The 15,819-nt window shown below is 34.8% G+C and overlaps 2 protein-coding genes across 2 annotated transcripts; one reads left to right on the top strand and one right to left on the bottom strand.

The window, feature by feature from the left end:
* The first annotated feature begins 4,470 nt into the window (after positions 1–4,470).
* Positions 4,471–6,092, top strand: LOC119828240 (collagenase-like). Its single transcript, XM_038350347.1, has 5 exons — positions 4,471–4,671; positions 4,797–5,064; positions 5,147–5,236; positions 5,315–5,511; positions 5,988–6,092. The coding sequence occupies exons 1-5, from the start codon at positions 4,471–4,473 to the stop codon at positions 6,090–6,092; spliced, it is 861 nt and encodes a 286-aa protein (XP_038206275.1).
* Positions 6,093–8,838: 2,746 nt separating this feature from the next.
* Positions 8,839–14,567, bottom strand: LOC119831683. The gene is made up of 6 exons (XM_038355140.1): positions 14,415–14,567; positions 13,465–13,645; positions 12,821–13,042; positions 10,940–12,388; positions 9,448–10,653; positions 8,839–9,021 (listed from the first exon to the last, which is right to left on the bottom strand). Exons 1-6 carry the CDS (start codon positions 14,500–14,502, stop codon positions 8,850–8,852), a joined length of 3,318 nt encoding a protein of 1,105 aa, XP_038211068.1. The 5' UTR covers positions 14,503–14,567; the 3' UTR covers positions 8,839–8,849.
* Between the last annotated feature and the right edge of the window lie 1,252 nt (positions 14,568–15,819).

Raw genomic sequence — 15,819 nt, 5'->3', positions numbered from 1 at the left:
GGTGGACGTCAAATAAGAAATCCTAAGAAGATCATTATAAAACCAAAAGTATAACAATCGATTTTTAATTTTTTCATAATAATTATTATTTTTTATAATTCCTTATATTTTTTAAATCTGTTTTTTTCGTATTCTACAATGAGTTATAAAACGTGACGCCCGAGCAATGTACGTGATCAAGTATTCTGTCTTTAATTATTAGATTTATGTCATATTGATTAATTGTAATCAATATTTTTAGAGTCTCTAATATCACAATTTTACATACGTTTACTATACGTTACCTGCCAATATCACCGCGATTCAAGATTCATAATTCAGATAAAATTAAGGCTTTATTTTTTTTTGACCCAATTCGTGCCGAAGCGTGCTCGACTACCACATATAGGATTTTAATTAGGACTGAAACAGTTTCTATTCAATTTCGTAAACAGTAAGGAGAATTTAACAAATTTGTCTCTTTTATCGTCTCATTATAACTGCCTCCTAATAATAGCATAAAAAAGCTGAGATATCGAAATCTTATATATTTTTCTTATGTTACAGTCGACAAAGGCGCTGGTGGGACGCCTGATGGTAAGCGCTACCACTGCCCATAAGCATTTGGAGAGGCATAAGGTCCATTGCAGACCTTACGCCTCTACAAATGGATTACCGACTTTTTGGAAGGGATTAAGAAAGGATTGGCGATAGGAATAAAGGAAAGGACTGGGAAGGGTAAGGAAAAGGATATGGGCCTCCGGCTCCCCCACTCACCGAACGAAACACAGTAGAATGCTATTATATATAGTACTTCCCCGGTGTGAGCTGGCCCAATTCGTGCCGAAGCGTGCTCGACTACCACATATAAAATATATCTTCGAAATCTTCTTTTGTCATCGCCCCTGTAAATTTATCCATATATAGCACCGACATTGTCTCCTTGGTACAGTGGTTAAAGGGCGAGTTTAGATCCGAGAGATCCTGGGTTCGATTCCCAGTGGGGACTATAAAAAAATATCTTGGTCTAGCAGGACACAGAAGGCTGATGACTTACTTGTCAATAAAAAATTAATTTCATATGGATAACCTACTAATAACCAATTTTTATCCTTTAACTTTATATGAGAAATAATGGATTTTGGTTTGGCGTGGCGTTTCATTTAGGGGTAGCATTTTAAAATTTGACAGTGCATTCTTATATAAGTTGGTACGTATAGTCCTATAGTCTAATGCTTATAAACATTCAGTGAACACAGGGCTGACAGGAATAGTGCGGGAGGCAAGGAGCGAGATGCGAAAGGAGCCCGAGCTACGTGCGCCATTTTGTTCGGAGATCGGGACGTCATGTAGCGAGATTACAGCCATGTCACGCGCGTGTTTTAATGTTTGTCTATTATTATGTGATAAAAAGTGATACGTAATTACGTCGTAAAAATAATACATGCTATTTTCTGTGTGAGAAGAATGCAAATCGTCAACTCCTGTTAAAAAGGATCACTTAAATCATTACTATATTAATAAAAGGGATCGCTTCAATCATTACTATATGTATTAATATTGACTAATAGTGAGTTGTTTGTCTACGAGAACTTTTATTACGTAATCAAAGGCGTTGTACGGTACGTTTGCATCTTTTTTATTAACTAATTTTCCTTTATCCCTTACCGCTTTTACTGTGTTTTTAAAAATTTCATGAAATTTTTTGGCTTTATACGCACAACGTCTTTTTTGCTCAACAAATGTGTAAGGCGCCTTGAAAATATTTATTTTGGGTTCGGTGCCTCAGATTAATAAAAATAAGAACATGGAGGCTATGCTTTTTCGATTAAATTATTGCATATATGCATAATTCAGTGATAGGCAACATTTTGGATATTGCTTCTTTTTCGTTAAATATTTGAGTTCTCTAGTGATTTATTTATCGAATTGAAATATGCAGTTTATAAATACATCTGAAATTATATTCAAATAAAACTGTTTTAACGTTTTTGTTTTTGTTTTGTTGAGTATATACATGTAATCAAAGAAAAATAACCACTGTTGTCATGTAACCAGTCACATTTTTAATATCGCGCCAAAAATCGTTAGAGCCAAATAACGTCACTTCATACGTAATCACATCATATTTAGTTATAATTTATTAAAAAAAAAAGTAATTTTTTCTGTGGTCACAATAGCAACATAATGAAACGGTTTTTTTATTCAATGGTCTCATATAAAGTGAAATGTTGTTAATCGTAATTCCTATAAATATTATTTCAGCAGCACCTATAAGATCCGTGTGAACAAAATAAATAAATGTACGAAAGATAGGCAGTCACATTTAACATAATTTGTATCTTATATCAACTTGGATATATTTAAAGCTTTGATGTTTTACTTTACGTTTTAGACTTTACATGGTTATATCAAAAGCCGATTTTTCAACACGATTCGACGTCATAGCGCGGCGTGAGGTTAGCGCACCGACGCGCGCCAAGAATGTGTTTTATCTGACAAAACCATTACGGTTACAGAACACAATTTATCGATAGTTTGCAATATCGCGAATTAGATTATAATCTAACGGTGACATCACAACAGGGCAAAGTACAACAAAACGAATGAAAAGTTAATATATATTGTACAATTAAAAAACACCTAGTATTATTGGCTGCTCTCTGTTGAGTTGTGTTAATCATTATAATTTGTATGTTGAAATATACCAAATCAATTGTACTCTTCAGTGTGAGAGTTATTTAAATATCTATAGTTAAGTTTTGTTTTGTAGTTGGGGTAAAACAGAGCCATCAGTTTAGCCAATTGTCCACCCACACATAGTTTAATCCTTATACATTATATGCATGCGATATTACATTATAATAAGCAGCGGTGGTGAAGACCTCAGACTTCAATCGAAAAGTCGGCGGTTCGAAACCAGGCGTGCGTGTAATAAATATGGTAAATAACAATAAGTAAGAAGTGCGGAAAGTAAATTGATTTGATTGTATGAAAATAAAATGAATTTATCTGCGCATGTGGATAACATCACCATTGTTCGAAACGGTGTAAGAAAATCGTTAGGAAACGTTAAGCATGTCCGTGGATTAAAAGTTCGACATTTGACATCTGCTAAGGGCTTGAATCTTCGTAGGAGGCCTGTGTCCTAGCAGTGGGAACATACATGAGCTGATGATAATGATAATGATGATACAAGTCCACTGATCAACCTAATCGAGCTTGGTTCGTGCAAATTTCCGTATTAAGCACATACAAAGAATGGAATTAGGTATATTATTTTTAGTACGATATATCAACAAATACCAAAATACTAATTCCAACAGAAATACCCATATTAATTCCAAAGATAAGAAGTATAGGGAAATATGCAAAAACGATAATTTATTTCATATTATTTGATAAAACATAAGGCAAAATAATGGAATGCTTATCATTCATAAATCATTAACGATACAAATCCTGATATATCGTATACCGAGATTATAATCTAGGTTCATGCATTTAATACAACTTATATTATTCTGCAGTGTGGACTACTAATGTCCCGCGGCGTCGCACCTTTTATACTCAAATTCAAGTTCATTTATTTGCATAAACCAAAAAAAAAACAAATGAATCATAATGTTTTATTAGTTTGTCTTCGTCAGATATACTGCCATGAATAATACATTGATAGGAAAAAGAATCATTTCCAGACACGTGACGGCATTAAATCGTCGAGCAAATAATGATTATAATAATAGAGTGTTTATTTTTTTTTATTATTTACTACCACACATTGATCCAAGACTCTTTTAAAGTTATAAACTAGTTTTCATTGCCTGTGCTTACACACGATACATTTACACTGTAACAATGGCGAGTGCACAAATTTACTCACCTAATTAACTTATCATTTATATTATTGCCCATGGAACTGAAAGCTCCAACATCACGCTGAAGTAGACACGTAATAATTTCCATGCACTAATTTACATAAAAAAAATTAGTTCTCATAATATAGGGGAAGCCTCAAAGCCTCAAGTGGTATGATTAGGTACGTAAATGAATCGGTAAGTCGGGGGTTCGAGACCAGGCGAGCGTGCAGGAAATAAATTGATTTTTCAATTTATCTGCACATGTGGATAACATCATCACTGCTCCAAACGGTGAAGGAAAAACATCGTGAGGAGACCGGCATGTCTGAGAATCAAGAATTCGACGACATGTGACATCTGCCAACCCGCACTTGGCCAGCGATGATGATACGATTTTAAAAAAGTCTAGTGTAGTGTAGAATAAATAAATGCATGAATTTTTAATGTTATGTAAATACACTGGTGATCCTGAAAGTTATGTAACATTCATTATATTATGATAATTAAATTCATTGTATCATCAAATAATAATGGACAAGGATAATCTCATTTTTTTTTATCTGAATCGTTGCGATATCAGATACACATTTAGTATAAAATCCGAACAGTACTTGCAAAATCACGTTTCAAAATGAAGTTGTTCCTGGTTGTCATCGGTCTTGCCGCTTTGGCTCAAGCCGCACCCAAGTATGAGCCCATACTCATCGACTACCATAATGTAGTCGGTGTTCCAGAGGCCGCTCGCATCAAGGCCGCGGAGGAGGCTATGGACTTCGATGGCTCCAGGATCACAGGCGGTTCCACTTCCAGTCTTGGCCAACATCCCCATATGGTAAGTTTTTTATTACGTACATAAAATAAATGAATTTTAGAAATGTGTTTAAACTGTCATGATGTGCAGTGTCTCTTATGAAACTGTTTTATTCACGTATATAACATGTAATCCATCTTTGACAGGGTGGTTTGGTCATCACTTTAACCGATGGCAGGCAATCGGTCTGTGGCTCCTCTTTAGTGAGTAACACCAGAGTCGTGACTGCGGCTCACTGCTGGCGCACACTCCAAGCCCAAGCCCGCCAATTCACCGTTGTCCTGGGATCCATTCGTCTTTTCTCCGGTGGAACTCGCATTAACACCAACAATGTTGTGATGCATGGAAGCTATAACATGATCACTCTCAGAAACGACGTTGCCATTGCCACTATTTCCAGAGTCACCTTCAGCAGTAAGTACTGTAGATTCTTCATTAAATAAATTACATATATATGTCTACATTAAAATTTGTCTAACATACAATCCATTTACAGATAACATCAGAGCCATACGATTGGCATCCGGCAGCAACCAGTACGTCGGTGTTACAGCTACTGCTGCTGGTTTTGGCAGAACAGGAGACGGTTAGTAGAAGAAAATATGTGGTATATCTTTGTCTTTAATTGTATTATATATAATTTTAACGCTATATTAATTTGCAGGATCCGCTGGAGGCATCACCAACAACCAAGCTTTGAGCCATGTCAATATGCCTGTCATAGCCAACGCCGATTGTGCTCGTGTTTACGGATCAACGACAGTTATTGCCTCCACCTTGTGCGTCAACACTAGTGGCAGACGTAGCACCTGCGCTGGAGACTCCGGTGGTCCCCTCACTATCAACAACAACCAAGACTTGGTAAGTGTACTCTTTCATTTGTATAACAAAATTATATCGTTCACTCAACGCTCTAACCAATTCATGTTTTTATACAATAAAAAAATTTAAGTCCAGTATCCCCCTCAGCCTTCTGATTTCTGCCAGTTCGAGACATTTTTTTTGCGTTCCCACCGGGAATCGAGCCCAGGACCCCTCGGTTCTACGCTCAAGCGTTAACTACTGTGCCAAGGAGGCGATGGGCGGTTTTTAAAATAATAGCAAGATTAATTTTTCTTTCAAAATTGCAATATTCATTATAACTAAATTGGGGTATTCTATTTTCACTATAAAATGAAAAAGGGTAAGGAATTATATTTTAGTCATTAGTTTTAGTGTTTCGTTATTATTATTTCGTAATCTAATTAGGACCGGCATATGGCTTAAAATAATTTGTGAAGAGGCCAGATGCATGTTTTAAATATAGTCTCTTTTAACTTAATATTGTGTATTAACAGATTGGTATCACTTCCTTCGGTCACCGCGATGGTTGCCAGCTCGGCCACCCCGCTGGTTTCGCCAGAGTCACCTCCTTCGAATCTTGGTTCCGCGCCCGCATGTAAACTCCATATTGAACGTTACAATAAAGTATTTCTAATAACATTTTGTGTGTAATTCTGTTCTTAATCTAAATCGTCTCCATCCCTTTGTTCTAAACCTGATCAACTCTGACTTTTCTAAACCTGAAAATTTTACGAGTAACGGCATCACTTAATTAATACAATTAATGTAAGATTATCATACCTATTTGAATTTTAAACAAGACGTCAATTTACAATTATTTTTTTGTGTCTATCTTTACTATCATTCTTAAATCGAACACGTACATCTTTACTATTATCATATTATATACCCTATTTCATTGCATTCGGTTCCGTAGTTTTTGCGTGACAGAGCAACAAACACACACACATCCTTACAAACTTTCACATTTATAATATTAGTAGGAGTAGGATTATAGGTTGATGATATGGTTGTTAAAAGCATTACAATAGCTGGGATGTCCCTTAGAAAACCGGAAAAGTAGAACCGAAGAATAGGCCGAGAACAGACAGCTTGTTTTGCTGGTTTAAAAAAAACCGCCACCCGGGAAAAAGGTGGGATGACTTTTCCGATAGATATGACATAAAGACGCGCGTTCGAATCCCGCCTCGTGATCATTTTATTTCTATTCTTTCAAAAAATTTCTCGCCTTCAAAGTATCAGAACTAGACCAAATTTAAATAGGAAATTAATTCCCTTGACAAACTGGTTCAACCAGTGGGAACTCAAAACGTTTTACAACAACAAACAACACACATAACAAATATAAAAAATACTATCGAAACGAAAACCTCTCCTCCTTTTTTGGAAGTCGGTTGAAAATCATGTAATAATTTTACATTATGAAGATAACGCATAAAAATCTTGCACAATATAAAAATAGAATGTATTGCAATCGATTAAATAATAATAGGTTGCTGGTTGATAATAATAATTGATAACATAGCACATGTCAAATAATCCTGAGTACTTAAATTTTAATAATTGCTTATCAATGTTATACTAGATTATTGATTACATTATATATTGTCATTGAAACTAACGTGTGTCGTATATATCAGAATCCGTTTTGTTAATTCGTTAATAACATTTATCACATTAATAACGAAATGATAATTTCGTGTAGGTTATCCAAAAAAAAAAAACAAAAAGCCGTCATTTTAGCAAAATACGATTCAAAAAAAAAAAGTGTTTAAAATCCTTAATATTAATTTTCTATGGTAAATAAAGTAATCATCGCACCGCTTGTACACAGTTCACACACGTTTTATGGCGTCAAAATCTATGGTCGTGTATTTTTTATTTTATTGGTTTCCAAACAACTCATACACTAATATAACAGTAGCAGTAATAACGTACAACGAATATTGTTCTATGTATAAATGTATTCTATGGATACAGAAATTACTATTTAATTAGCACGGTCAGTGTTGTATGGATCGCTGTGGAAGCTGTTCACAGAAATGGCACTGTCGCTGCCGCCTGCTCTCTGCGCGCCACTTCTAAGAAGCTTCAGCGCCCTGCGTGGTGACAATTATCACAGTAGCATAGTAGCATGCTGCATGAAATGGTAATTTCACACCGGCTATCTGTGGGAGTGTGGTACTTCCCAAGTGCGAGCTGGCGCAATTTGTGCCGAAGCGTAGAGCCGGAGATGGAGGCCCGTATCCTTACCCTTCCCAGTCCTTTCCTTTATTGTCCTTGTCAATTCCTTGTCAATCCTTTCTTAATCCCTTTCCGATATGAAGTCCATTTGTAGAGGCGTAAGGTCATCAATCGACCTTACACCTCTCCAAATGTTCCGTGGCGGTGGTTACCATCAGGCGACCCACCAGCTCCATTGCTGTCTATAACATAAAAATGCAGCTCAGTGGCACCTCGGACTTAAAATTAATAATTCGGGGGTTCGAGACAAGGCGAGCGTGCAAGAAATAAATTGTTTCATCACTACTGCTCTAAAAGGTTAAGGAAAACATCGCCCACATCTATCTGCTAACCAGCACTTGGTCAGCGTGGTGGATTATAGCCCGAATCCTCATAGGATGAGGCCTTTGTCCCAGTAGTCGGATTATATGGGCCGGATTTCGGAGTCGGATTATACGTGAAAGTGTCAACAGTGGCGGACCTTTTCACGTTTGCGTAACAGATTTAATACGTTTTTTTTTTGTTTTAAAATAAACATTAATAAGGGATTACTAATTAATTTTTTTCAAGAAAAACCCGTAATATGAGATAAGACTATCTAAGATAAGATGATTATAAAAAAATGTTAAGTATTGAAATCCCATACTTAAAAATGTAAGTATGTGAATAAAAAACTTTTTTTCCTTCTTTTTTGAGCGTTCTATATAGCCAGTTTTATATCTTTTTTATGTTATAATGTTTAGCGTGTTTATTTAAATCTCTCCTATTATCTCAATAGGAGAGATTTCAAAAATTCTTGAACGAATCACCATTGAATGTACTTGAACCCGGAGTGGTATATCTCACAGAGTTTTTTGTTAAATATAAGTTTTTTAGACTTCAACGGTTATAGTAATTGTATTAATTTATTTGTCACTTGAGTACTTAATGTTGGTTCAATAAAAAAAAATTTAAACATCGTGCAATGGGTAGGGCTAACTTCGAAATTATATGAAATTGTCAAGATTGTGTATCGCTTTATTTATTACCGGGGTGGAGCCGGAAAGCTAGTTTATGATAAGGTAATATAGACTTCTCAAATGAGGAGGAAAAATAAATATTGATATGCTTAAAATTCTTTATTTAAGGCATCGTCACGTTATGAAATTAAAATTCATATTTTGTATTGGAGGAACAAGTGGCAGTTCTGGCAACAGCAAAGCTGGCGATATAAGTTTCGGATCCTGTAATAATTGTTCTCGTATTTCTGATGCAGTAATTCTGTGGTCTGAGTCTCTACACCAACACTTGTAGAGTAACTTACGACTGGAAAATAAAAATAATGTTAATTCCTTTATATTCCAGTATACTTAGTAAGAAAAATATATTTCGATATATTTTTTTAAATAATTGAAAACAATTACAGTAGGTAGGTTGATGAAACAACAGACGGAAAACCAACCCTGTTTATTTATATGTCACAGTCGGTAATGGAGCTGGTGGGATGCCTGATGGTAAGCGCTACCACCGCCCATGAACATTTAGAGAGGTATAAGGTTCATTGCAGACCTTTCGCCTCTTTGGGACGGACGCCTGCCGACTTTTTGGGAAGGGATCAAGAAAGGATTGGCAAGAAGAATAAAGGAAAGGACTGAGAAGGGTAAGGAAAAGGATATGTGCTTCCTGTGCCTAATACGTTACAGTTGTTTTATGGAAATAATTTAAGATATACGTGTGCAAAATATTACTTACATTGAAAGTGAAGTGTCGGGTGGTAGAGGTGGATAGCCACCTCCTATCACGTATTTTATCACCCTATGAGCAGGCCAATCACCGTATGGACGTGACCCAAGTGTAGCAATTTCCAAAAACAAGACCCCAAGAGCCCAGATATCTGATGCTAAACCAAACACACCACATTCTAAACTTTCAGGGGCCATCCATAGAACTGGAAATAATGCTTTGCGAGTTGTCATATATGTTGGATCCTCTTTATCTAATTCCCTTGCTAAACCAAAATCAGCCAATTTTAAAGAAAGCTTTTTATCAAGAAGACAATTAGCAGCGCGTACGTCTCTATGGACGATGCGCCGAATTGATAAATATTCTAAAGCAGAGGTTGCTTCGAAGGCCCATTTTGTTAAATTTACATCAGAGACCTCTAAATCTTCAGCATGCGATAATTCTTCTCTAGCTTTAACAGCTAAATGTCTTCTCTCCGTTAAAAATCGAATCAGATCCAAATACAAGGCATGCTCCATAAGCATGAGAGGTGACCCGTTAGCAAGACAGACACCCATGAGCTTAATGACGTTAGTGTGGTGTAAACGAGCTAGAACGCAAGCTTCACCAATAAATTCATTCTCTTCCAGTGGTGTAATATCTTCATGGGGCTCTTTTGCCGCCACTACTTGTGTTCCGTGGCCTGGTTGACTTAACTCCGCAAAATACACGCGGCCGAAATAACCAGACCCGATCTCATGTAACAATTTAACTGAACCACGGTCTACTAAAAATGCTGCTAGGGATGAAGCGTTTTTATGGCGAGTTTCCAAAATATCAATAAGTACAGATTTATTATAGGCTAAAAGGCGGTCTCGTCTAATTTTTTGCGCAATAAATAAGGCACAACATGTTAATATTAATGATATACCAAACACTAATATGGGAACGTCGTGGCACCGAGGTGCAAAGTCATCGCCGCTGCGAATTACGCATATTTTTTTATCTGGCACTCTTTCAGCATCTAATAGCGCGTGACATGTGTCTTGTATCTTATTCAATTGCCATAATTCAACTACTGACTTATTTAGAATTTGCAAAATGGCCATCGTCCGGCGTTCACTTCCTTTCCATTTCTCCACGAATATCACCGGATTGTTGAGAGAGTTATTGTTCACCTGAACAAATTGGGCTACTCCTGATAGGTTCAATGAATTCATGGCTTTGTCAAATTTCCTGAAATTTAAGTAAAATAATTAAAAATGAACTCATACTTCATTATCTCAAAGAACACTTGACGCTCTGATGGGTCGCATAATAAACATTAAAAAAAATAAAGTTACTGATAAATTTTAAATAATCAACGAAATATTGTTATCTTTTTTTTTTTATTCATTTTTTTTTTGACGAATAAAATATGAAAACAAGTTGAGTTTTAATACGGTATCTACGTATACGGTAAACCTATTTTTCTAAAATTACATACAAATTTAAAGTGAATAATATAAAAAATAATAGTTACATTATAGCCCCTTTTCCGTGAAGATCATACCGATAAGAAGGATTCATGGTAAGGTATGCAGCAAATCCATGAGCAAGCTGTAGTATGGCGTCATACAAGTATGAAGTGCCAGGTACTTTAACAGTATCCCCTGCCCATAAATCAGTCTTATTAGAGATATCATTTCGCAATTTTTGAGAACCACCCCACGGCTTTCCACCACGCCATGCAAAGTCTATTGTATAAAACACCAGTTCCTCAATACTCTTATTTTTATCTAAAATACACCAATCACGCACAATCCAGACATAATTTTCGATAGGTGAAAATAAATTTCTCCCTTGTGCTAAAATATTATTTGCCAATTGGCAACAGGTATTTACAATGAATATACGTGCACCATCATACTTCAATTTCACGAGATTAGTAGAAAAATTTTTTTGATTAAGATAAATGATTTTAGTGCTTAAGTTCCCAATAGTTAATATTTCTTGGAGAAAATCTTTTGAATATACTGTGTCATCCGAAATAATTGCTACTCGATTCCAATCACATTTAGATAAAAAGTAATGATATCCTTTAGCCAGATGTGAAAAACGGCCTGAGGTTGCGTATGTCGCATTTCCAATGTATGTATCAACAGCTGGGCCAGCAAGCATGAGAGGAAAATCTGCATATTTAGCAGTATTTGAGGCGATTGGAATAGCTACATTCCAACTCCATGCTATAGCTCCTGCAACGTGATCAAGTTGGTAAAGATAATGCATTCCCCAATTGAGATCATTTTGATTCGTACAATTTATTAAGGTTTCATTGAAAGCAATTGAAAAATCTTTTATCTCATTCTGAATTCTTAAGAACATGCTATTTATTGCTATCTCGTAGTATTTATTATATGGATCATCAGCACATAAAAATATTACAATAGTATGAAGATTTTTTTTCGATTTTTGATATAATTTCTCAAATTCTTCTGTGTTTTCATTCGCCCATAAACAGGCAGCTTCTTCCACATCTTTTACATTTGCATTAGCTTCATATTGTAGTATATTTCTTACGACGTTTATTTTAGGAGAAAAGGTAGTAAAAGTTTTATAAATATGAGGTGCAAATTTCTTTACTATCAAACCATCTCCGGTGCGAACTGCATTGATCGAATAAAGGGCATCCGAGACACATGTAACACAATTTGTTTCTGGTATTGGTGGGATGTCTATTACAAAAATATCAGGAATGCCAGACCAAATATTCTCATCGATGAATAAAAATGTTTTGTTAGATTGAAGTAGCTGGTACAACATGCGACGAAAACTTGTATCATTATTGTATATCACAAACTCTAGGGGCAGTTTTGATGCAGTTACTCGTTTCTCGAATTCAAATAAAGCGAGTTTGTCGTGAATTGTTTCATTTCTCGCGATTATTGCTAGGGAACGAGTCATATTGTAGACGTCATCAATTTGACAATGGCTGAAAAAGGAAAAATATGTGGTAATAATATAAATTGTATACTTATTGTGACAACTGATATCTATTTATAAGAGCATTATTCGAAAACAGTATTAACCACATAATTTTATGTGATTTTCACACATAGATTTTGATAAAAGTAGCTCATAATATCAGTCTCTAAATGAATACCTGATCTAATCCTAAAGATCCTTCAGGTTAAGAACGCAATTGATTTTTATATAGTTTATTTTACATAGGTATTTTGACTTAGGGGTGAAGGTACCATAATTCTCTTACACACCTTGTTATACATTTTATAATAGTAATAACGTGTAAGCAAAATTGTCATTTATTTGTATGTATTATGAAAAAAGGCCTCTTAAAATCTCCTTTGATGATAAAGCCATACAAAGTTACTGCTTTTGTTAAATGATAGTATTACATTATTACCTATTCTGCTTGATGTAAAATCCACAATCTTTAACAGCGTCAGTTTGAAGAAATTGCCATGTAATTCTATTTTTACAATGATCAGAATGAACGCGTGCCATAAAACGAAGATTGACTTCAGCTGCGACTGGCGCATTGAAACTCGCCACAGGATCGATCTGTCTGTTTTCATTCCCGCAACCATATTTATTCATAATGGCAGCTGTGGTCAATACTACAGGTCTGTGGAAATTTTGATGCAAAAAATACCCATTTATACATTCACCTTAAAATGTTTTAGAAGTTCCACGGAACAGATAAATGAAGTTAGAAGGGCCGCATGAGCGTTTTCATATAATATACCAACGTAATATGCCAACCTGTGGGTTGACATAAGACACAATTACAAATAGATTGAAAATTATGCTTAGCTCGCAATGTATAGGCAACATCTTGTACTAAGACCATCGCGCATCAGTCGCTAGTGCAGAGTGTAATAAAACAAAATATTGACAGATAAGAGGTGACATGCGTTCTTATACAAATTAGCAGTATCAAATTTAATTAAATATTCTTATCGAGTATTATGATCAGTTTTCAATATGAAGTAATACATGGTCACTGAAATTGGTTTGGCTAAACCGTCTTATTATTAAGATACTCACGAAGATTGAATTTGGGTTACATTACAGAAATACGCTTCTGTGGGGTCCAAGCGAGCGGTATAGCGATGCACATGTCGAATGATAGCAAGCAAAAGAGCAGCCTCCGCCTTCGCCGCTCCGCCTCCTCCCTGGACCACTACATCATATTCCTCCCCCTGGTACCTCACTCCAGATACTGGGCCTTTAATACACAAATATGCGTTGTAGTCTACGATATTTTTATATGATGCGATGCAACAAGCATCCCAATATAATTTTGCTAATTCTAATTATGAGCTATTGAAAAGTTATATGCTATATATATTAAACTTGCTGCGCCCCGCGGTTTCACCCGCGTAAGTCTGTATCCCGTAGGAATATCGGGATAAAAAGTTGCCTGTATGTTATTCCGCCTGTCCAGCTGTCTACGTACCAATTTTCATTGCAATCGGTTCAGTAGTTTTTGCGTGAAAGAGCAACAAACACACGCACATCCTAACAAACTTTCGTATTTATAATATTAGTAGGAAGTAGGACGTATGAAATATTAGGATTATTTTTATCGTGTCGATGATAGTTACAAAATTATTATTTTGCGTTCTGTTACGTACGTACAAATTAACTGGTACAACATCGACTGCTACGTGTGATAGAGATATGTAACAATCAACTTCACTGTAACTCATTTACATCTGTTTTAACTGTCAATGTCGAAAATGTAAATAATTTGGAAGTAAGAATGCGAAATCCCCAGCGATACCACGAAATATGTCGAATATTCGTGTTTATATACATTTAATAATGAATTCAGCACTCGCATGGTCGTTTTTATAGTTAGGTTAGGTTCTAAACTACACAGAATTTTTACTACCAAAACATTTCTCTCTTATATCCTCGAAACCCTGCGGCATATTCACTAAAACATGTGTATATTATACAAATTGAGCTGAAATTAAGAATTTATAACTTACCTTTATATTTAGTGTGTAAACGATCACATTGATCACACGCTACGGCATCAAATAATATAAATAAAACCGTAAACAAGCTTAGTAACATGAAGCCACACTTTATCGCACTTCATTCGGTAATGATCGAGTTGTTTGTACGTATGCTGTTATTCCAATGTTTTCCTTAAGTGCTCTCGGTTGAAACTAGGCCAATCCTGGATGTAAATAAGGCCAATAAAAGTGTTATATTTTCTACTTGACTTGTAGTAATTCCCTTTTAAATATTTATCACAATTGTGATAAGTTTATATTGTCACGTTTAGAATCTTTTGTATCTTTTGTATCTCTATTTGTATCTGTACTACATCTGTAAACATCGCGATAATGTGATGTGTGTGTGTTTGTTGCTCTTTCACGCAAAAACTAGAGAACCGATTGCAATGAAATTTGGTACGTAGATAGCTGGACAACTGGAATAACATATAGACAACTTTTACGATACGGACTTACGCAGGTGAAACCGCGGAGTGCATCTAGTATCATTATATGTTTGCAATTAATGAAATTTTACGTCGCAACAAAAAAGGAAGGTTTCTATCTTTGGAATGTAATTTAAATACATATAAATACATCATTAATTATAATACATAATTTGCCTCGTATAATATATTAAAATATACAAGAAAATAATTTAATTTATTGGCTACATGTATACTCGTATGTAAAAAAAATCTTGAAAAAAGAGAGCAGATATTTTGAATGAATTAAAATATGTATTTCTATTTACATCTACATTTATTTTATTCTGTTGCTAAAAACCATCATAAATAATACAAAATACAGGTGTAAAAAATATTATATTTGTGATGTCTTTCGTATACAACATAACCCAATCATTAATATCAACATAGAATCACAATTACTTAAACATAACTTAAAACTTAGCTACAAATTGACTAGATTTATTCGGAATGTATCAATTAGGTACTAAATATGACAAACATCATTTAGTTAAATACGAATTATAACTCAACCAATATATATGAAAGAATAAATATCAATAAATAAGTTATTACATTGCATAACATTTAAGTTAATGTTAACAATAAGAAACACTATGTAATAATATATATTTTTTTGAGATTCTTATCGAATATTAAGACATTAAGCTATATAAATAATAGATATTACAGTAATTTTTATAATTAAGTACGTACGAATGAACATATATTTTACTCTATTTGAAATAAGGCGACTTCTCTATAAAAAATTACAATGACGTTACATTTATTAAACTATCAAAATCTTAAAAGAAATGAAAGAGATGGAAGAATTTTATCCTGAAATGTCTAATTATTGTTACATCTCTTTCAAAAGTTTGTGTGATCGAATGCATTAGAATGCAGTTAAAATTTTAAATTATAGT

The sequence above is a fragment of the Zerene cesonia genome, chromosome 1 (assembly GCF_012273895.1).
Source record: "Zerene cesonia ecotype Mississippi chromosome 1, Zerene_cesonia_1.1, whole genome shotgun sequence".
In the NCBI taxonomy this organism is placed as follows: Eukaryota; Metazoa; Arthropoda; class Insecta; order Lepidoptera; family Pieridae; genus Zerene; species Zerene cesonia.
The sequence above is the reverse complement of the archived record's forward strand: the minus strand, read 5'-3'. Positions and strand labels throughout refer to the sequence as shown.

Coding starts and splice junctions, on each gene's coding strand:
- LOC119828240 (XM_038350347.1), top strand. CDS start 4,471: ATGAAGTTGTTCCTGGTTGTCATCGGTCTTGCCGCTTTGGCTCAAGCC. Junction 4,672..4,796: donor TTGGCCAACATCCCCATATG/GTAAGTTTTTTA, acceptor CATCTTTGACAG/GGTGGTTTGGTCATCACTTT. Junction 5,237..5,314: donor TTTTGGCAGAACAGGAGACG/GTTAGTAGAAGA, acceptor ATTAATTTGCAG/GATCCGCTGGAGGCATCACC.
- LOC119831683 (XM_038355140.1), bottom strand. CDS start 14,502: ATGTTACTAAGCTTGTTTACGGTTTTATTTATATTATTTGATGCCGTA. Junction 13,646..14,414: donor TTTACACACTAAATATAAAG/GTAAGTTATAAA, acceptor TGTGTATTAAAG/GCCCAGTATCTGGAGTGAGG. Junction 12,389..12,820: donor TTTTACATCAAGCAGAATAG/GTAATAATGTAA, acceptor TTCCTTTTTCAG/CCATTGTCAAATTGATGACG.